The 23,485-nt window shown below is 44.1% G+C and overlaps 1 protein-coding gene across 1 annotated transcript in view; it reads right to left on the minus strand.

The window, feature by feature from the left end:
* The window catches only part of gpc5a (glypican 5a), a 174,869-nt gene that overhangs the window by 19,558 nt on the left and 131,826 nt on the right, over window positions 1–23,485 (minus strand). The window contains exon 10 of the mRNA XM_036560848.1: window positions 17,187–17,307. Within this exon, the coding sequence (XP_036416741.1) occupies window positions 17,187–17,307 (121 nt within the window). The remainder of the gene's footprint in view (window positions 1–17,186; window positions 17,308–23,485) is intronic.

The following is a 23,485-nucleotide window of genomic DNA, read 5'->3' on the forward strand; positions in this document are numbered from 1 at the left end:
ACATTTGGGGTAAATCTGATTTTTCACCAAGCTTTCGCTTTAAAGAGCTGAGACTCTGGGCTCCGTCTCAGATCTCCTTGGCTGGACCCCCGAGAGAAGACAAAGCAGAGAGAGAGGGAGAGAGAGATAATAAACGGCTGGTATTTGGAACAGGAATTCTCCCAGAAGTGTCCCGGCGCTGTGGGCTGCCAGCGCTGCTTTAGAGGAGTGGGCAGACAAACGGTCAGGCACGGCCTTGTGTTTAATTCATTAGGAGAAAACGAGGAGCTGCGCTTTTGCAAGCTGTGTAAACACAACAGGAGGCTGCGTTCAGACGACTTACGGCCATTAATTATTTATTTTCCTTTGAAGCGAAACTCTTATTGGCAGATTTGGAGATGGAGTTCAATTCAAGCCTCAAGATGCTGCTGAGATCTACAGCGCAGTTCGCGGATTAATACAGCTGCTTTAATAGGCTTTGTTTATGAACTTCAAATGGGAGCTTCACTGAGTACAATGATTTACCCCAACGTGGACTGATATCTCCTAGATTATAGGAGTGTTTATTAAGGTTGTGTATGGACTGATATCTCCTAGATTATAGGAGTGTTTATTAAGGTTGTGTATGGACTGATATCTCCTATTCTAGCATATAGGATTGTTTATTGAGGTAGTTTATGGACTGATATCCCCTATTCTAGCACATAGGAGCGTTTATTGAGGTGGTTTATGGACTGATATCTCCTATTCTGGTGTATAGGAGTGTTTTCTGAGGTTGTTTATGGACTGGTATCTCTTGTTCTAGTGTATAAGAGACTTTATTAAGGTTGTTTGTGGGCTGATATCTCCTGATGTATAGGAGAGTTTATTGAGGTTGATTATGGACTGATATCTCCTACTCTAGTGTATAGGAGCATTTATTGAGGTTGATTTTGGACTGATATCTCCTATTCTGGTGTATAGGAGTGTTTTCTGGGGTTGTTTATGGACTGGTATCCCCCATTCTAGCGTATAAGAGAGTTTATTAAGGTTGTTTACGGACTGATATCTCCTATTCTGGTGTATATGAGCGTTTATTGAGGTTGTTTATGGACTGATATCTCCTATTCTGGTGTATAAGAGAGTTTATTGAGGTTGATTATGGACTGGTCTCTCCTATTCTGATGTATAAGAGAGTTTATTGAAGTTGATTATGGACTGATATCTCCTACTCTAGTGTATAGGAGCGTTTATTGATGTTGATTATGGACTGATATCTCCTATTCTGGTGTATAGGAGTGTTTTCTGAGGTTGTTTATGGACTGGTATCTCCTATTCTAGTGTATAAGAGAGTTTATTAAGGTTGTTTATGGACTGATATCTCCTATTCTGGTGTATAGGAGCGTTTATTGAGGTTGATTATAGACCGATATCTCCTATTCTGGTGTATAGGAGCGCTTATTGAGGTTGATTATGGACTGATATCTCCTATTCTGGTGTATGGGAGCATTTATTGAGGTTGATTATGATTACTGATATCTCCTATTCCAGCTTGTAGGAGCGTTTTTAGGGGTTTTATTTAAACCTCAGTGGGGTCCACTCAAATTGAGAGAGGTCAGAAGCTCTGTGACCCGGGGAAGTTAAGTAATTCTACTCGTCAATCCTCTGGAGATTGGCTAATTCTTCAGAGCGGAGTTGTATTTTGTCTTCAGGCCGCAGATTAGCGATGCGGCTGTGTCCATTATGCTCTCAAAGGGAGAGCAGCTACATTCCGGCGCCTTCACTTCAGGGATTTACGGCTTTTAAGGGCTGAACGATGAGTTTTATGTTCAAAGTGAACTTCAAAGTGTCCCCACTTGAAGGCGAGCGCACTGTAAGTACTTTGTTTGGTCTTTCATCTTTACAAGGTAGAGCGCTGTAGAACAAAGCCGCTGTTAAAGAGGGAGAAAAAAACCTTAAATTGAACATAAATGACCTTTAAGTTTTGGGAGAGTTAGCGTCTGCATGCGTTAGCAGCTAGCGCTGCCATTAGAAACAGATTTAGTGACCAGCGTTAGCGCAGCGGCTGCGGGGGCCTGATAAGACTCACTGGCTCGCGCCTCATTTAGCTTAGCCTGAAGGCTAATGAGCCGTTCGCTAGCTTCTAGCTTTCCAGGACAAACAAAAGCAGTCATAGATCAAATCAGGGGCCTTCGTCCTCCAGCGGCGGGGGGAAGGGGTCCGTTAGCGTTAGCGCGTGTGGTTAGCAGGCTGAAGTGTCAGCGCGATATCTAAAAACGTCACGACTGTTTGTTTGTTTCTGCAGATGGTTTAACGGTGTTTACCTCCTCGTCCTGGCAGCCGTATTTACTGCCACGATTCATCACCCATCATAAACGCTTGACGAGGCATTTGAGGCTAGGCTAGGCGTCACGGAGCGGGACGCTAATCTAGCCTCTGTTTATTAGCCTGAGCACATTCACGTTCCAGCCTGACTGTGATGGAGGATAAATCAGAGCAGGTGCAGGTTTCTTCATTTACATCCTCCTCACTGCTGTGTCTGTCCTGGAGGAACCAAACGCCACGGCAGGCCTCGTTCATCAAGCTCACGTATGTTTAGCGCTAAATCTACGAGGAAAACTCGAGCCTGGCGGATGGAGAACGATCAGCACTCACGCTGGGGTTTTATCTGAATTATTTCTGATTAAAATAAGTGGAGGGGTCGTGTGGAAAGTGCAGATTCTAACCTTTAAATCCTCACCACACTGTGTGCAGAAAAAAACAACCATGTTTGTCACTTTTTGACAGAAAAAAGTAATTAAAAAATCTTATAGGAAAATATACCTTTTTATGACCATGTAAACATCCATGTGATGCAAATCGAATGTTTAGCAGAACGACGATGATAACAACTCTGGGATTTTAGGAGTTTAAAAATAAAGAACCGGTTCCTCTGATCAGGAGTGGGCATGGAGATGGACACAGCTGACTGCAGGAACTCACTGTGTGATGAAGAACTGCAGAAAAAAAACGTGTTCTAGATAAACTGTATTTATGAGTCTACTATAAAGAGAACACTGACCGCCAAAATAAAAGCCTGTCACTGCTGATTAGATTAGTGATTTAACAGCTCCATTATCTGACGGCACTGGACTTGTAATTAAGCAAACTGTTTAATTAGACTCTATTGGTGATTAAGCAATTTGGTTAATCAATAAGATTAGTACTTAATTAGTTTGATTATTAGATTAGATATTAAAGGGTCCATATCACAGAAAATGAACTGTAAACCTGTGTTGAAGAGTACTTGAGCGGAGCTTAAATAGGATGAACATATTTGTGGGTGGAGCTTAGATCGTATGAATGTATTTGTGGGTGGGGCTTAAATACAAAAAAAAAAACATATTTGTGGGTGGAGCCTGTACAGGATAAATGCATTTATGGGTGTACACTTCACAGGGGGACCATTTTTGGTTCCCTTAAGAACCTTTCAATGAAAAGTTGTTTAAAGAACCACGCTTAAAAATGTATGTCTACCATAAACAATGTTTGAGTATGAGTATAGTCTTTATGATTATTATTATTAGTATTATTATTATTATTATTATGAGGCCAGATCAGGTTCTCTTTAAGTCGGAACCGTAGGCCCCTCCAGAGTCGTGTTTATTTAATGTTTAATTTAGTGAGGGGGGGCTGGAGTCCGTCTGCGGGGGGATTAGAGGCTGATGGGTCTGGAGCCTCTGAAGCCTCTCATTAATAAATCTCTCTGTATGAGGGGGACGCCGGCTGTGCTGGACCTTCTTCTGAGATGATGAAGCTGCTGAAGGTGCACATTCTGCATCATAGAAACCCTCGGCCTTCCTGTCGTTAGGGCACTTCAGGAGGGGCTAAACTGCTGTAGACTGAACGGTGGAGCTAAACTGCTGTAGACTGAACGGTGGAGCTAAACTGCTGTAGCTAAATGGTGGAGCTAAACTGCTGTAGCTGAATGGTGGAGCTAAACTGCTGTAGCTGAATGGTGGAGCTAAACTGCTGTAGACTGAATGGTGGGGCTAAACTGCTGTAGCTAAATGGTGGAGCTAAACTGCTGTAGCTGAATGGTGGAGCTAAACTGCTGTAGACTGAATGGTGGAGCTAAACTGCTGTAGACTGAATGGTGGGGCTAAACTGCTGTAGCTGAATGGTGGAGCTAAACTGCTGTAGCTGAATGGTGGGGCTAAACTGCTGTAGACTGAATGGTGGGGCTAAACTGCTGTAGCTGAATGGTGGAGCTAAACTGCTGTAGACTGAATGGTGGAGCTAAACTGCTGTAGCTGAATGGTGGAGCTAAACTGCTTTAGACTGAATGGTGGCGCTAAACTGCTGTAGACTGAATGGTGGATTTAAGTATTCCTGTTTTTCTGACATCACAAACACAATGAATTAAAACCAGGCTGTATTAGCAGCTCAGCGCCCATATATGGTCTGTGTGGATAGTGTGTGGAGAGTGTGTGTGGACAGTGTGTGGGTAGTGTGTGGACAGTGTGTGGAGTGTGTGCACAGGGTGTGGACGGTGTGTGGACAGGGTGTGGAGTGTGTGCACAGGGTGTGGACGGTATGTGGACAATGTGTGCAGTGTGTGGACAGGGTGTGGACGGTGTGTGGAGTGTGTGGACAGGGTGTGGACGGTGTGTGGACAGTGTGGAGTGTGTGGACAGTGTGTGGAGTGTGTGCACAGGGTGTGGATGGTGTGTGGACAGTGTGTGGACGGTGTGTGGACAGTGTGTGGAGTGTGTGGACAGTGTGTGGAGTGTGTGCACAGGGTGTGGACGGTGTGTGGACAATGTGTGGAGTGTGTGGACAGTGTGTGGAGTGTGTGGACAGTGTGGAGTGTGTGGACAGTGTGTGGAGTGTGTGCACAGGGTGTGGACGGTGTGTGGACAATGTGTGGAGTGTGTGGAGTGTGTGGACAGTGTGGAGTGTGTGGACAGTGTGTGGAGTGTGTGCACAGGGTGTGGTTGGTGTGTGGACAGTGTGTGGACGGTGTGTGGACAATGTGTGGAGTGTGTGGACAGTGTGGACAGGGTGTGGACGGTGTGTGGACAGTGTGTGGAGTGTGTGGACGTGGACGGTGTGTGGAGTGTGTGGACAGTGTGGAGTGTGTGGACAGTGTGTGGAGTGTGTGGACAGGGTGTGGATGGTGTGTGGACAGTGTGAGGACGGTGTATGGACAGTGTGTGGAGTGTGTGGACAGTGTGTGGAGTGTGTGGACAGGGTGTGGATGGTGTGTGGACAGTGTGAGGACGTTGTGTGGACAGTGTGTGGACAGTGTGTGGAGTGTGTGGACAGGGTGTGGATGGTGTGTGGGCAGTGTGTGGAGTGTGTGGGCAGTGTGTGGAGTGTGTGGACAGTGTGAGGACGGTGTGTGGACAGTGTGTGGAGTGTGTGGGCAGTGTGTGGAGTGTGTGGACAGTGTGTGGAGTGTGTGGACAGTGTGAGGACGGTGTGTGGACAGTGTGTGGAGTGTGTGGACAGTGTGAGGACGGTGTGTGGACAGTGTGTGGAGTGTGTGGGCAGTGTGTGGCTAGTCGGAAAGGGGGTTGAGTCAGTTTTCTGTGATATGGGCCCTTTAATGGGTTTCAGCTCTGCTCGGTCCGCTGGTTGTGAGCGCTGGACACAGACCTAACGAACCACAGCCAATGTCCTGTCACCGAGGATGTTTCTGGAACAGCACAGCTGCCAATCAGAGCACTGCATCTGCCCGCAGGTGTGTGTGTGTGTGTGTGTGTGTGTGTGTGTGTGTGTGTTTGTGTGGGTGTGTGTGTGTGTGTGTGCAGTGGGCGAGCTGACGCTAATTTGATGAGACTCAATAAAATTGATCCAGAAGAAAATGAATGGGGCAGAAACCCAGAGATCAATCAGCCACACCTGCTGCAGCTTAATGCCTCACACACCCACTCACTCTCTATATCTCTCTACCCAACCTCTCTCTCTCTCTCATTCACTCTCTATATCTCTCTACCCAACCTCTCTCTCTCTCTCATTCACTCTCTATATCTCTCTACCCAACCTCTCTCTCTCTCTCATTCACTCTCTATATCTCTCTACCCAACCTCTCTCTCTCTCTCATTCACTCTCTATATCTCTCTACCCAACCTCTCTCTCTCTCTCATTCACTCTCTATATCTCTCTACCCCAACCTCTCTTTCTCTCTCTTTAACTCTCTATATCTCTCTACCCAACCTCTCTCTCTCTCTCATTCACTCTCTATATCTCTCTACCCCAACCTCTCTTTCTCTCTCTTTAACTCTCTATATCTCTCTACCCAACCTCTCTCTCTCATTCACTCTCTATATCTCTCTACCCAACCTCTCTCTCTCTCATTCACTCTCTATATCTCTCTACCCAACCTCTCTCTCTCATTCACTCTCTATATCTCTCTACCCAACCTCTCTCTCTCTCATTCACTCTCTATATCTCTCTACCCAACCTCTCTCTCTCATTCACTCTTTATATCTCTCTACCCAACCTCTCTCTCTCATTCACTCTTTATATCTGTCTACCCAACCTCTCTCTCTCTCTCTCTCTCATTCACACTCTATATCTCTCTACCCAACCTCTCTCTCTCATTCACTCTCTATATCTCTATACCCAAGCCCTCTCTCTCTCTCATTCACTCTCTATAACTCTCTACCTAAACCTCTCTCTCTCTCTCTCTCTCTCTCATTCACTCTCTATATCTCTCTACCCAACCTCTCTCTCTCTCTTATTCACTCTCTATATCTCTCCACCCCAACTTCTCTCTCTCATTCACTCTCTATCTCTCTATCCCAACCTCTCTCTCTCTCTTATTCACTCTCTATATCTCTCTACCCCAACCTCTCTCTCTCTCATTCACTGTCTATATCTCTCTACCTAAACCTGTCTCTCTCTTTCATTCACTCTCTATATCTCTCTAATCCTCCTCTCTCTCTTATTCACTCTCTATATCTCTCTACTCCTCCTCTCTCTCTCTTATTCACTTTCTATATCTCTCTACCTAAACCTCTCTCTCTCTTTCACTCTCTATATCTCTCTACCCCAACCTCTCTCTCTCTCTTTCACTCTCTATATCTCTCTACCCAACCTTTCTCTCTCATTCACTCTCTATACCTCTCTACCCCTCCTCTCTCTCTCATTCACTCTCTATATCTCTCTACCTAAACCTCTCTCTATGTCATTCACTCTCTATACCTCTCTACCCCTCCTCTCTCTCTCTCTCTCTCTCTCTCTCTCTCTCACTCCAGATCCAGCAGATGGAGATAAAGGTTTCCTGTAATATGAATCACACTCTGCTCTCGTTAGCGCGGATCTTTAAGGGTTAAGAGCTTTAATTAGCGCCGTATAACAGGGTTAAGTGTCTAATTAATTCTGCAGTGAGCTGATCTCGTTTGTATTGTGAGGAGGTCTCAGTGAAGAGCCCTCGGTGACCTCTGACCCCTGAGGTCACTGAAGGCTCTTGGTTAACGAGGCCATTTGTTTCTTTCTTTAGCATTAAAATTCAGTACTAATTGGCTTCTCCTCCAGGAAGCTCTTCAAAAGGCGGTTTGTTTCCAAACAGACATGTTTCCAGTCTTAATGCTTTACACTTGAAGTGTCGGGGGTATCAATAATTCAGCAGAGAACCAGGCCAGACCCTCTGCACCCACCCAGCCGTAAATAATTCAGCCTGCGGGGTGAATAAATAAACACGCCCCGACCTCCTGCAGCTGATTAACCCTCTGAATCCTGACGGAGAAACACTGAGACAGTACTCATCACCGCAGCAGGACGGACCGCCAGACGGACCGCCGGACGCCCCTCCACAACGCTCAAACACGGACATCGGCTCACAGCACGAGGAAGTTTTCAAAACAGAGTTTGGGGGAAAATTTGGTTCCCCCAGTCCCCCCCCTTAACTCGCACAGAGGATCAGCTGAGACGCCATCAGAGCCTGAACATTAACACTGAGAACGAAAGAGAGAGAGAGAGAGAGAGAGACAGATAGAGAGAGAGACTAACACTGAGAAACTCCTACAGACTAACACTGAGAACGAGCGAGAGAGAGAGAGAGAGAGAGAGAGAGAGAGACAGATAGAGAGAGATAGACTAACACTGAGAAACTCCTACAGACTAACACTGAGAACCAGAGAGAGACAGAGAGAGAGACAGATAGAGAGAGATAGACTAACACTGAGAAACTCCTACAGACTAACACTGAGAACGAGAGAGAGACAGAGAGAGAGACAGATAGAGAGAGATAGACTAACACTGAGAAACGTCTACAGACTCACACTGAGAAACGTCTACAGACTAACACTGAGAAACGTCTACAGACCAACACTGAGAAACCTCTACAGACTAACACTGAGAAACGTCTACAGACCAACACTGAGAAACTTCTACAGACTAACACTGAGAAACGCCTACAGACTAACACTGAGAAACTTCTACAGACTAACACTGAGAAACGCCTACAGACTAACACTGAGAAACTTCTACAGACCAACACTGAGAAACGTCTACAGACTAACACTGAGAAACTTCTACAGACTAACACTGAGAAACGTCTACAGACCAACACTGAGAAACTTCTACAGACTAACACTGAGAAACTTCTACAGACCAACACTGAGAAACGTTTACAGACTCACACTGAGAACGTCTACAGACCAACACTGAGAAACGTCTACAGACCAACACTGAGAAATGTCTACAGACCAACACTGAGAAACGTCTACAGACCAACACTGAGAAACTTCTACAGACTAACACTGAGAAACGTCTACAGACTCACACTGAGAAACGTCTACAGACCAACACTGAGAAACGTCTACAGACTCACACTGAGAAACGTCTACAGACTAACACTGAGAAGCATCTACAGACCAACACTGAGAAACTTTTACAGACCAACACTGAGAAACGTCTACAGACTCACACTGAGAAACTTCTACAGACTAACACTGAGAAACGTCTACAGACTCACACTGAGAAACTTCTACAGACTAACACTGAGAAACTTCTACAGACTAACACTGAGAAACGTCTACAGACCAACACTGAGAAACGTCTACAGACCAACACTGAGAAACGTCTACAGACTAACACTGAGAAACGTCTACAGACTCACACTGAGAAACGTCTACAGACTAACACTGAGGAACGTCTACAGACTAACACTGAGAAACTTCTACAGACTCACACAGAGAAACTTCTACAGACTAACACTGAGAAATGTCTACAGACTAACACTGAGAAACGTCTACAGACTCACACTGAGAAGTGTCTACAGACTAACACTGAGAAACTTCTACAGACTAACACTGAGAAACGTCTACAGACTAACCCTGAGGAACATCTACAGACTCACACTGAGAAACTTCTACAGACTCACACAGAGAAACTTCTACAGACTCACACAGAGAAACTTCTACACACTCACACTGAGAAACTTCTACAGACCAACACTGAGAAATGTCTACAGACCAACACTGAGAAACGTCTACAGACCAACACTGAGAAACTTCTACAGACTAACACTGAGAAATGTCTACAGACCAACACTGAGAAACTTCTACAGACTAACACTGAGAAACGTCTACAGACTAACACTGAGAAGCGTCTACAGACCAACATTGAGAAACGTCTACAGACCAACACTGAGAAACTTCTACAGACCAACACTGAGAAACGTCTACAGACTAACACTGAGGAACGTCTACAGACTCACACTGAGAAACGTCTACAGACTCACACTGAGAAACGTCTACCGACTCACACTGAGAACGAGAGAGAGTGAGTCTGCACATCTGTTCATCCGTCTGTCTGTCTGCATGTCTGTTCATTCGTCTGTCTGCATGTTTGTTCATCCGTTTGTCTGTCTGCACATCTGTCCATCCTTCCACCTGCATGTTTGTTCATTCATCCATCCGTCTTTCTGCACGTCTGTTTATCTGTCCATCCATCCGTCTGCACATCCATTCATTCATTCATCTGTCTGTCTGCATGTCTGTTCATCTGTCCATCCATTTGTCGGCACGTCTGTTCATATGTCCGTCTGTCTGTCTGAACGTCTGTTCATCTATCTGTCTGTCTGCATGTCTGTTCATCTGTCTGTCTATCTGTCTGCACATCTGTTCATTCATTCATCTGTCTGTCTGCACGTCTGTTCATCTGTCCATCCATTTGTCTGCACATCTGTTCATCCGTCTGTCTGCACGTCTGTTCACATCTGTCCATCCGTCTGCACGTCTATTCATCTGTCCATCCACCCGTCTGCACGTCTGTTCATCTGTCCGTCTGTCTGTCTGCACGTCTGTTGATCTGTCCGTCCAATTGTCTGCATGTCTGTTCGTCCGTCTGTCTGTCTACACGTCTTTTCATCTGTCCATCCACCCGTCTGCACGTCTGTTCATTCGTCTGTCTGTCTGTATGCACGTCTGTTCATCTGTCCGTCTGCACATCTGTTTATCTGTTCATCTGTCTGTACATCTGTTCATCCGTCCATCTGTCTGTCTGCACGTCTCTTCATCTGTCTGTCTGCACATCTGTTTATCCGTTCATCTGTCTGTACATCTGTTCATCCGTCCATCTGTCTGTCTGCACGTCTGTTCCTCTGTCCGTCTGTCTGTTTGCATGTCTGTTCATCTGTCCATCCACCCGTCTGCACGTCTGTTTATTCATCTGTCTGTCTGTATGCACGTCTGTTCATCTGTCCGTCTGTCTGTCTGCACGTCTGTTCATCCATCCGTCTGTCTGTCTGCATGTCTGTTCATCTGTCCATCCATCCATCCATCTGCACGTCTGTTCATTCATCCATCTGTCTGTCTGCACGTCTGTTCATCCGTCCCTCTGCATGTCTATGTTCACGTCTGTTCATCTATCCATCCATCCCTCTGCATGTCTGTTCATCTGTCTGTCAGCACGTCTGTTCATCTGTTCATCCGTCCCTCTGCATGTCTGTTCATCTGTCCATCTGTCTGTCAGCACGTCTGTTCATCTGTCCATCCATCTCTCTGCATGTCTGTTCCTCCATCCATCCCTCTGCATGTCTGTTCCTCCATCCATCTGTCTGCACGTCTGTTCATCTATCCATTAATCCCTCTGCATGTCTGTTCATCTGTCCGTATGTCTGTCTAAACGTCTGTTCATCTGTCCGTCTGTCTGCACGTCTGTTTATCCGTCCGTCTGTCTGCCTGCATGTCTGTTTATCCACCTGTCTCTCTGCCTGCACATCTGTTCATCTGTCCATCCATCTGTCTATCTGTCTGCACGTCTGTTTATCCATCCGTCAGCACGTCTATTCATCCGTCCATCCATCTGTCTGTACGTCTGTTCATCCGTCTGTTTGACTGCATGTCTGTTCATCCGTCCATCCATCCGTCTGTCTGTCTGTCTGCGCATCTGTCCATCAAACCGTCTGTCTGTCTGCACGCCTGTTTATCTGTCCGTCTGTCTGTCTGCACGTCTGTTCATCCGTCCGTCTGTCTGTCTGCTTGTCTGTTGATCTGTCCGTCCATTTGTCTGCACGTCTGTGAGGAGTGTTGGACAGAGAGCTGTCAATCAAGCTGCTCATCAGCCCCGCCCACACAGTTCTCAGATAGGTCTGATCAGCGGATTCCAGGCCATGTTTTATCAGATTTGTATCCTATTTTTCACTCCGACTTTGCTGGACGTTGAGTGTAACAGTCACACAAACGTGTGTCGTATTTTCTCTGGGCGTTCAGAGCTGTTCTGAAGGGACGTTGGGGCTGAGCTGATGACCGAAGCCTCTCTGAGTGTGGAGGCCACACTGTGTGTGTTGTGGTGATTTAAGTGCGGCTGTTTTACGGTTCCAGCCGTGTGTGTGTTCTCCTCCTGGCCGCGGTGCCGACTGCGGAGGCCAATCGATGGCTCCGGTGGACAGGAGACCGTATTCAAATGAGAAGAATTGATTGGTAACCCTTTTAATTTACATATAAATGAAAAGCTTTATCGGCCGGCCTCTTTGTTCGGCTGCGCAGCGGCTCGGCGGACCTGCCGGGGCCGGCCCTGATACGGCCGTGACATCATCAATTACACCGTCATTACGCGCACACCAACACGGAAAATCCATTAGGGCTTCTTACATTTCAGCGCTGTGACCACACTCGGCCAAACGAGAGAGGGAGAGAAAGAGAGAGAGAGAGAGAAGGAGAGAGGGAGAGGGGGAGAGACAGAGAGAGAGAAAGAGGGAGAGAGAGAGAGACAGAGAGAGAGAGAGAGAGAGAGAAAGAGGGGGAAAGAGAGAGACTGAGAGAGAGAGAGAGAGAGAGAGAGAGAAAGAGGGGGAAAGAGAGAGACTGAGAGAGAGAGAGAGAGAGAGAGAGAGAGAGAGAGACTGTGACACTGTTAGCGTCCTGATCCTGCGGTCACAGACTTACACGCCACCACTTTAGACTCACTTTACACGAGTACATGAACACACGACCACAAACAGAGTCCACTAAACACAGCTAACAACAACTGGACACTCACACACACTGGGTTACACTGCTGTAGGCTGAATGGGCGGGGCTAAACTGCAGTTCAGTTACTGTAAATGTACTATATGTGCTGCAAAGTGAACGATATACCTTAAAAATGTACCAGTATTTATGTTCTACATCAAAAATGGTGGTTTCTGGGAAATGGGCCCTTTAAAGGTGTAGGAGGAGCTGAGGGGGAACAGCAGGTGAGGTTCCTGCAGGCAGTGAAGGAGAGAAATCCTGGTTCAAACCCGAATCAGGGCTTCAGAACAGCGGGTTCTTTATAAAGCTCTATAAATCCAGGAGCTCCAGCTTCAGCGCTGCGCTGCTGGGCTCCTTTCTCACAGTAAAGAGTGAAGGATGAAGAGATAAAGACAGAACAGAGTCCACTACAGTCCAAAACTAATGGAGTTCTGATCTGGGCTCTGCACTGTAACCCCTACTGATACACCACACTCCTTCTCTATGTCTCTCTACCACTCTCTCTGTCTCTCAACACTATAACCCCTACTGATACACCACACTCATTCTCTAGGTCTCTCTACCACTCTCTCTCTCTCAGCACTATAACACCTACTGATACACCACACTCATTCTCTAGGTCTCTCTACCACTCTCTCTCTCTCAGCACTATAACACCTACTGATACACCACACTCATTCTCTATGTCTCTCTACCACTCTCTCTCTCTCAGCACTATAACACCTACTGATACACCACACTCATTCTCTAGGTCTCTCTACCACTCTCTCTCTCTCTCTCAGCACTATAACACCTACTGATACACCACACTCATTCTCTATGTCTCTCTACCACTCTATAACACCTACTGATACACCACACTCATTCTCTATGTCTCTCTACCACTCTATAACACCTACTGATACACCACACTCCTTCTCTATGTCTCTCTACCACTCTCTCTCTCTCTCTCAGCACTATAACACCTACTGATACACCACACTCATTCTCTATGTCTCTCTACCACTCTATAACACCTACTGATACACCACACTCATTCTCTATGTCTCTCTACCACTCTATAACACCTACTGATACACCACACTCCTTCTCTAGGTCTCTCTACCACTCTCTCTCTCTCTCTCAGCACTATAACACCTACTGATACACCACACTCATTCTCTAGGTCTCTCTACCACTCTCTCTCTCTCTCTCAGCACTATAACACCTACTGATACACCACACTCATTCTCTATGTCTCTCTACCACTCTATAACACCTACTGATACACCACACTCATTCTCTATGTCTCTCTACCACTCTATAACACCTACTGATACACCACACTCCTTCTCTATGTCTCTCTACCACTCTCTCTCTCTCTCTCAGCACTATAACACCTACTGATACACCACACTCATTCTCTATGTCTCTCTACCACTCTATAACACCTACTGATACACCACACTCATTCTCTAGGTCTCTCTACCACTCTCTCTCTCTCTCTCTCAGCACTATAACACCTACTGATACACCACACTCATTCTCTATGTCTCTCTACCACTCTATAACACCTACTGATACACCACACTCCTTCTCTATGTCTCTCTACCACTCTCTCTCTCTCTCTCTACCACTCTATAACACCTACTGATACACCACACTCATTCTCTATGTCTCTCTACCACTCTATAACACCTACTGATACACCACACTCATTCTCTAGGTCTCTCTACCACTCTCTCTCTCTCTCTCTCAGCACTATAACACCTACTGATACACCACACTCATTCTCTATGTCTCTCTACCACTCTCTCTCTCAGCACTGTAACCCCTACTGATACACCACACTCCTTCTCTATGTCTCTCTACCTCTCTCTCTCTCTCTCTCTCTCAGCACTATAACAGCTACTGATACACCACACTCCTTCTCTATGTCTCTCTACCTCTCTCTCTCTCTCTCTCAGCACTGTAACACCTACTGATACACCGCACTCATTCTCTATGTCTCTCTCTCTCTCTCTCTCTCTCTCTCTCTCTCTCTCTCTCTCTCTCTCAGCGCTATAACACCAACTGATACACCACTCCTTCTCTATATCTCTCTACCTCTCTCTCTCTCTCTCAGCACTATAACACCAACTGATACACCACTCCTTCTCTATGTCTCTCTACCTCTCTCTCTCTCTCAGCACTATAACACCAACTGATACACCACTCCTTCTCTATGTCTCTCTACCACTCTCTCTCTCACACACTCTATAACACCTACTGATACACCACACTCCTCTATGTCTCTCTACCTCTCTCTCTCTCTCTCAGCACTATAACACCAACTGATACACCACTCCTTCTCTATGTCTCTCTACCTCTCTCTCTCTCTCAGCACTGTAACACCTACTAATACACCGCACTCATTCTCTATGTCTCTCTACCACTCTCTCTCTCTTTGTCTTTGTACTCTCTCTCTCTCTGCCTCTCTCTCTCTCTCTCTCTCTCTCTCTCTCTCTGTTCAGTTAAAGTGTCTGTAACCATGGAAACCGGCTCCACAGCCTTGGACTAGCAGTCATAGTGTTAGCCTGTACACAATAGCTTAGTGGCTAACGGCTAACATGCCTGTTCACACACACACACACGCACACACACACACACACACACACACAGTCGGTGTGAGTCGATCTGGGTGAGATCATGCAGTCTAGAACCGAAACTCCAACTCAGATCTGCTTCTTCTTCACTCATAATCATGTTTATCATATTCAGTGAATCAAACTGATCATCAGACGCAGCACACTCAGTTCCACACAGACCAGAACCGCCCTCAGCATGGCAAACTCTCTTCTGCTCTAGAACCCTCAAAGTAGAACCCTATCAAGATAACAGATACAATGAAGAAAACCTCGTAGAACACAGAGAGCAAGGTGCTAGAACAGAATTAAGGTGAAAACAGGAGGTTCTACAACAGAGTTAAGGTGAAGACAGAAGGTTCTAGAGCAGAGACAAGGTCACGACAGAAGGTTTTAAAAGAGAAATGGAAAAGACAGAAGGTTCTAGAACAGAAAGAGGGCATGAACAAAAGGTTTGAGAACCTAAATAAGATGAAGATAGAAGGTCCAGGGTAAAGACAGAAGGTTCTCAATTAGAAAGGGTGAAACTATACAGTTAAAGAACAGAGATAAAATGTTCTAGTGCAGAGATATGGTGAAGACAAAAGGTTCTAAAACACAGGACAAAGGCAGAAGGACAGAGAAAGGCCAAAGAGAGAAGGTTCCGTATTAGAGATAGGGAATAAAAAGAAAAGGTTCTAGGGTACGGGCCAGGGCATAATATTCTAAAACAGAGACAGGGCAGAGACAAAGATCTAGATTAGAGACAGATTGAATATAAAATAGGTTCTAAAGCAGAACAGAGATGTGGTGAAGATAAAAAGTACCAGGGCAAATTTTGCAAAGACAAAGGCTCTAGAGCATAGAGCAAAGGGAGAAGGTTCTACAAAAGATAGAATATTCTAGAATAAAGACAAGTCAAAGAGAGAAGGTTCCAGAAGAGAGTTATGGTGAAGACAAAATGGCTCTAGAGCATGTGGAAAAGGCAGAATGTTGTACAACAGAGAAAGGTAGAGGTAGACAATAGGTTCTAGATTAGATTATGTGAACATAAAATGCTCTAGAACAGAGAGGTGGTAAAGATGAACAGTTATAGGACAGAAATATGGGGAGGACAAAAGTTTCTAGAGCACGGGGCAAAAACAGTTCTAGAACAGAGATATGGTGAAGAGAGACGTACGGAAGATAAAGGGTTTTGGGACAAATTTGGCAAAGACAAAAGGTTCTAGAGTACAGGGCGAAGGCAGATTGTTCTAGAACAGACAAGGCAGAAATGTTAGGTTCTAGATTAGGGAAAGAGTGCATATAAAATGTTCTAAAACTGATGTGGGGAAGATAAAATGTTTTAGAAAAGATTTGGTGAAGACAAAAAGGTCTAGAGCACGGGGTGAAGGCAGTATGTTCTAGAACAGTGATGGACAGATATGTTAGGTTCTAGATTATAGAGAGAGTGAATATAAGATTTTCTAGAACAGAAGATAAAAGGTTTTAAAACAGATCTGATGATGACAAAAGGTTCTAGGGCATAGATCAAAGACAGAAAGGTGGCTTTAACGGGGACCAGGTTCTTCAGGAGGAACCGGACTGTAGAGGTCTGGGAAGCATTTATGAAGAGAACCGATCTGATGTTCCTGAATCAGCAGCAGCTCCAGTACGTTCTCCTGCTAATCCGTTAGGAAGTAAACAGCGAAGCATTGAAGTCAGCAGACGCTAAAGCAGCATTGATTAGCTGCAGGGTGGAACCGAGAGCGCGTGGAACCCAGACACGCTGCGACTGGAAATGGCTTTTTAAATATGTATTCATCGATTCCGGCCTTTCCAAGCGGACCTGCGCTTTCACACCCGGACGCAGATGAAGGAATAATGGAGGACAGTTTCACATCATCTCCTCAGACATGATGAATCTCCTCCGTCTGCTCTGCTGAAGGTCTGAAAGTCAGCGCCCCCTGGAGGACAACGCTGCTAACGTCTATATCACACCACCTCCAGTTCCTCCAGCTGCGTTCAGACACTCGGTGTGGCTTTAAAATGACTCTGAATCAAATCTGAATTGTCTTCGTTATTTGCGTTGTATTTACAGTGAGGACTCTCTCTCTCTCTCTCTCTCTCTCTCTCTCTCTCTCTCTCTCTCCTCTGGGGCATTAATCTGTCCCAGCTTGACTGCATGTTTAACTTGATCAATAACCTGATTGATCTCTACCTGATTGATGTGCTTCAGTTTATCGATCACTTGATTGATGACTGGATCTGCCTCCTTAACTCGGACCTCCGGATTCTCCGCCTGGGCCTTTATCCCACTGCCCACCACCCGCTGAGTGTAGCTGCAGAGAGAGACAGAGAGAGAGTGAGAGAGAGGGTGAGAGACAGAGAGAGAGAGAGAGAGAGAGTGAGAGAGAGGGTGAGAGACAGAGAGAGAGAGAGAGAGAGAGAGAGAGAGAGGGTGAGAGACAGAGAGAGAGAGAGAGAGAGAGAGAGAGAGCGTAAAAACAGTGAGATGTGAGATGTGATGTGTTTATGGGTGAACAGGTTCCTCTCTGAGTCGACCTTGTGGAGGACAAACAGGAAATAAACACACACTCCAAACACTCCAGCAGGACAAACACTGCACACACACACACACACACACACACAGACACACATACACACACACACACACACACACAGACACACATACACACACACACACAGACACACAGACACACACACACACACACACACACACAGACACACACACAGACACACATATACACACACACACAGGCAGGCAGAGAGCTGGTGTTGGCTGTACTGATGGATACAGTAACCCCTGCACTCTGAGACATCAGGTCCAGAATCAGTGGGTAACAGTGAAAAACTGTTACACTGTAATAGTGCAAGAAAGTGATAGTATAATATTGTGATAATGTTGTAGTGTAATAGAGAAAAAGTGTAATGGTATAAAAGTGTAAGAGTATAATAGTGTAACAGTGTAAAAATAATAGTAATAGTGCTGGGCTGTAATAGTGTGAGAGTGTAAAAAAATAATAGTGCAAAAATGTAAAGGTGTACTAGTGCAAGACTATAATAGTGTAATAATGTAAGACTGTAATAGTGTAACAGTGTAAGAGTGTAATCGTACAAGAGTGTAAAAGTATAATAGTGTAAAAGTGTAATAGCACAAGAGTGTAATAGTGTAAGAATGTCCTAGTGAAACAGTGTAATACTGTATGGGTAAAACAGTGTGAGTGTATCAGTGCAGGATTGTAATGATATAAAAGTATGAGAATTTAATGGTAAAAGTGTCATAGTGCACATCTGTATTAGTGTAATAATGTAAAAGTGTAACCGTGTACTGGTGTAATAGTATAATATTGTGAAAGTGTAATATTGTAAAAGTGTAATAGTGCAAGGGTGTAAGAGTGTAATAGTGTAACAGTGTAAGAGTGTAAGATTGTAACAGTGTATGTAAAAGTGTAAGAGAAGAATATTGTGATATTGTAAGTGAAAACTGTGTACTTGTGTAATTGTGTAATGAGTGTGTTCTCTGCTCTCCCACCATTCAGCTACAGCAGTTTAGCTCCACCCATTCAGTCTACAGCAGTTTAGCTCCACCATTCAGTCTACAGCAGTTTAGCTCCACCATTCAGCTACAGCAGTTTAGCTCCACCATTCAGCTACAGCAGTTTAGCTCCACCATTCAGTCTGCAGCAGTTTAGCTCCACCATTCAGTCTACAGCAGTTTAGCTCCACCATTCAGCTACAGCAGTTTAGCTCCACCATTCAGCTACAGCAGTTTAGCTCCACCATTCAGTCTGCAGCAGTTTAGCTCCACCATTCAGTCTACAGCAGTTTAGCTCCACCATTCAGTCTACAGCAGTTTAGCGCCACCATTCAGTCTACAGCAGTTTAGCCCCACCATTCAGATACAGCAGTTTAGCTCCACCATTCAGTCTACAGCAGTTTAGCCCCACCATTCAGTCTACAGCAGTTTAGCTCCACCATTCAGTCTACAGCAGTTTAGCCCCACCATTCAGTCTACAGCAGTTTAGCTCCACCCATTCAGTCTACAGCAGTTTAGCTCCACCCATTCAGTCTACAGCAGTTTAGCTCCACCATTCAGTCTACAGCAGTTTAGCTCCACCATTCAGTCTACAGCAGTTTAGCTCCACCCATTCAGTCTACAGCAGTTTAGCTCCACCATTCAGCTACAGCAGTTTAGCTCCACCATTCAGTCTACAGCAGTTTAGCCCCACCATTCAGTCTACAGCAGTTTAGCTCCACCATTCAGTCTACAGCAGTTTAGCCCCACCATTCAGTCTACAGCAGTTTAGCTCCACCCATTCAGTCTACAGCAGTTTAGCTCCACCCATTCAGTCTACAGCAGTTTAGCTCCACCATTCAGTCTACAGCAGTTTAGCTCCACCCATTCAGTCTACAGCAGTTTAGCTCCACCCATTCAGTGTGCATCTGCACCATTTTTTTTTAGTCGTTTCATTAAATCACACATACTGAGTCCTGAATTGTTTGCTACGCTGTGGAATCTATGAAGCCCTGAACGGTCGACACTCTGAGCAGCACTAATTCAGAGTGACTAATGGCTCTCTTGGACTCGACGGTCTCAGAAAGAGAGAAAAACAAGCTGAGAAACACAGTGGAGGACAGACGCTCGTATTTCAGGGATGTTTTTAGTTTTAAATTTGTGAAGCTGTGCTGGAGGTGCTGTAATCTGATTATCAGGTCAGTTTCAGGAGCGTGCCAAAAGGATTATCAGCATGACGGATTCCAGCATTTCTGTTTGAACAAAACTAAGAGCATTACCTCAAAACAAACATGTCCACGCTCAGCAGCACACCTTCAAACCTCCGGATTAAAGCAAACAGGTAAACAAGGAGGAAACAAAGATGGGCAGTGCAGAGGGCAGCGGAGAAAAGACGGCGGGCAGAAACTTCAACGGCAGACTGACAAACAGCATCGGGAGGGGAAATTAACGGCCGTGTCTTACAGGAAGCAATATCTCATATTTACGTTTCATACAGAGTCAGTTAAAGAACAACAAAACCGTGTTATGCTCCACACAGCACTCTGCTCTTCTACTATCATAATATATATAAAGCATATCAAAGTAATGTTTTACAGTTGTGAGTATATCACATTTGTGAGAATATCACAGTTGTGAGTGTATCACAGTTGTGAGCATATCACAGTTGGCAGTGTATTACAGTTGTATTACAGTTGTAAGTATATCACACTAGTATGTATATCACGTTTATGAGTATGTCACAGTTGTGAGTATATCACGGTTGTGAGTATATCACAGTTTTGAGTATATCACAGTTTTGAGTATATCACAGTTATGAGTACATCATAGTTGCAAGAATATCAAAGTTGTGAGTATATCACAGTTGTGAGTGTATTACATTTCTGAGTATATCACATTTGCGAGTATATTACATTTGGGAGTATATCACAGTTGTGAGTATATCACAGTTGGTAGTGTACTGCAGTTGTATTACAGTTGAAAGTATATGACATTTGTATGTATATCACAGTTATGAGTATATCATAGTTGGGAGTGTATTACAGTTGTGAGGACATCACAGTTGTGAGTTTATCAGTGGACATTGATAGGCATATCACAGCTGTAAGTATATGACATTTATAAGCGTATCACAGCTGTAAGTATAGGACATTTATAAGCGTATCACAGCTGTAAATATATGACATTGATAGGCGTATCACAGCTGTAAGTATATGACATTGACAGGCGTATCACAGCTGTAAGTATATGACATTGATAGGCGTATCACAGCTGTAAGTATATGACATTGACAGGCGTATCACAGCTGTAAGTATATGACATTGATAGGCGTATCACAGCTGTAAGTATATGACATTGATAGGCGTATCACAGCTGTAAGTATATGACATTGACAGGCGTATCACAGCTGTAAGTATATGACATTGATAGGCATATCACAGCTGTAAGTATATGACATTGATAGGCATATCACAGCTGTAAGTATATGACATTGATAAGCATATCACAGCTGTAAGTATATGACATTGGCAGGCGTATCACAGCTGTAAGTATATGACATTTATAAGCGTATCACAGCTGTAAGTATATGACATTGATAAGCGTATCACAGCTGTAAGTATATGACATTTATAAGCGTATCACAGCTGTAAGTATATGACATTGGCAGGCGTATCACAGCTGTAAGTATATGACATTTATAAGCGTATCACAGCTGTAAGTATATGACATTGACAGGCGTATCACAGCTGTAAGTATATGACATTTATAAGCGTATCACAGCTGTAAGTATATGACATTGACAGGCGTATCACAGCTGTAAGTATATGACATTGACAGGCGTATCACAGCTGTAAGTATATGACATTGATAGGCGTATCACAGCTGTAAGTATATGACATTGACAGGCGTATCACAGCTGTAAGTATATGACATTGATAGGCGTATCACAGCTGTAAGTATATGACATTGATAGGCGTATCACAGCTGTAAGTATATGACATTGACAGGCGTATCACAGCTGTAAGTATATGACATTGATAGGCGTATCACAGCTGTAAGTATATGACACTGATAGGCATATCACAGCTGTAAGTATATGACATTGATAGGCGTATCACAGCTGTAAGTATATGACATTGATAAGCATATCACAGCTGTAAGTATATGACATTTATAAGCGTATCACAGCTGTAAGTATATGACATTTATAAGCGTATCACCGATGTAAGTATATGACATTTATAAGCGTATCAGAGCTGTAAGTATATGACATTTATAAGCGTATCACAGCTGTAAGTATATGACACTGATAGGCGTATCACAGCTGTAAGTATATGACATTGATAAGCGTATCACAGCTGTAAGTATATGACATTTATAAGCATATCACAGCTGTAAGTATATGACATTGGCAGGCGTATCACAGCTGTAAGTATATGACATTTATAAGCGTATCACAGCTGTAAGTATATGACATTGACAGGCGTATCACAGCTGTAAGTATATGACATTTATAAGTGCATCACAGCTGTAAGTATATGACACTGATAGGCGTATCACAGCTGTAAGTATATGACATTGATAAGCGTATCACAGCTGTAAGTATATGACATTGATAGGCGTATCACAGCTGTAAGTATATGACACTGATAGGCGTATCACAGCTGTAAGTATATGACATTGATAAGCGTATCACAGCTGTAAGTATATGACATTTATAAGCGTATCACAGCTGTAAGTATATGACATTGGCAGGCGTATCACAGCTGTAAGTATATGACATTTATAAGCGTATCACAGCTGTAAGTATATGACATTGACAGGCGTATCACAGCTGTAAGTATATGACATTTATAAGCGTATCACAGCTGTAAGTATATGACATTGACAGGCGTATCACAGCTGTAAGTATATGACATTGACAGGCGTATCACAGCTGTAAGTATATGACATTTATAAGTGCATCACAGCTGTAAGTATATGACACTGATAGGCGTATCACAGCTGTAAGTATATGACATTGACAGGCGTATCACAGCTGTAAGTATATGACATTGACAGGCGTATCACAGCTGTAAGTATATGACATTGATAGGCGTATCACAGCTGTAAGTATATGACATTGACAGGCGTATCACAGCTGTAAGTATATGACATTGATAGGCGTATCACAGCTGTAAGTATATGACATTGATAGGCGTATCACAGCTGTAAGTATATGACATTTATAAGCGTATCACAGCTGTAAGTATATGACATTGACAGGCGTATCACAGCTGTAAGTATATGACATTGATAAGCATATCACAGCTGTAAGTATATGACATTTATAAGCGTATCACAGCTGTAAGTATATGACATTGATAGGCGTATCACAGCTGTAAGTATATGACATTTATAAGCGTATCACAGCTGTAAGTATATGACATTTATAAGCGTATCACAGCTGTAAGCATATGACATTTATAAGCGTATCACAGCTGTAAGTATATGACATTGATAAGCGTATCACAGCTGTAAGTATATGACATTGATAAGCGTATCACAGCTGTAAGTATATGACATTGATAGGCGTATCACAGCTGTAAGTATATGACATTTATAAGCGTATCACAGCTGTATGACATTGATAAGCGTATCACAGCTGTAAGTATGACATTGATAAGCGTATCACAGCTGTAAGTATATGACATTTATAAGCGTATCACAGCTGTAAGTATGACATTGATAAGCGTATCACAGCTGTAAGTATGACATTGATAAGCGTATCACAGCTGTAAGTATATGACATTTATAAGCGTATCACAGCTGTAAGTATATGACATTGACAGGCGTATCACAGCTGTACGTATATGTGAGCCTGCTGCAGTTGTGAGAATATCGCAGCAGTGAGAATATCAGTGGTGAGTGTATTACAGTAGTGATTAACCACTCTTGTATATTGCTGGTCTGAGGTCAGTATTTTTTGCCCTACATCCTGC

The sequence above is a fragment of the Colossoma macropomum genome, unplaced genomic scaffold, assembly GCF_904425465.1.
Source record: "Colossoma macropomum unplaced genomic scaffold, Colossoma_macropomum, whole genome shotgun sequence".
Lineage (NCBI taxonomy): Eukaryota > Metazoa > Chordata > Actinopteri > Characiformes > Serrasalmidae > Colossoma > Colossoma macropomum.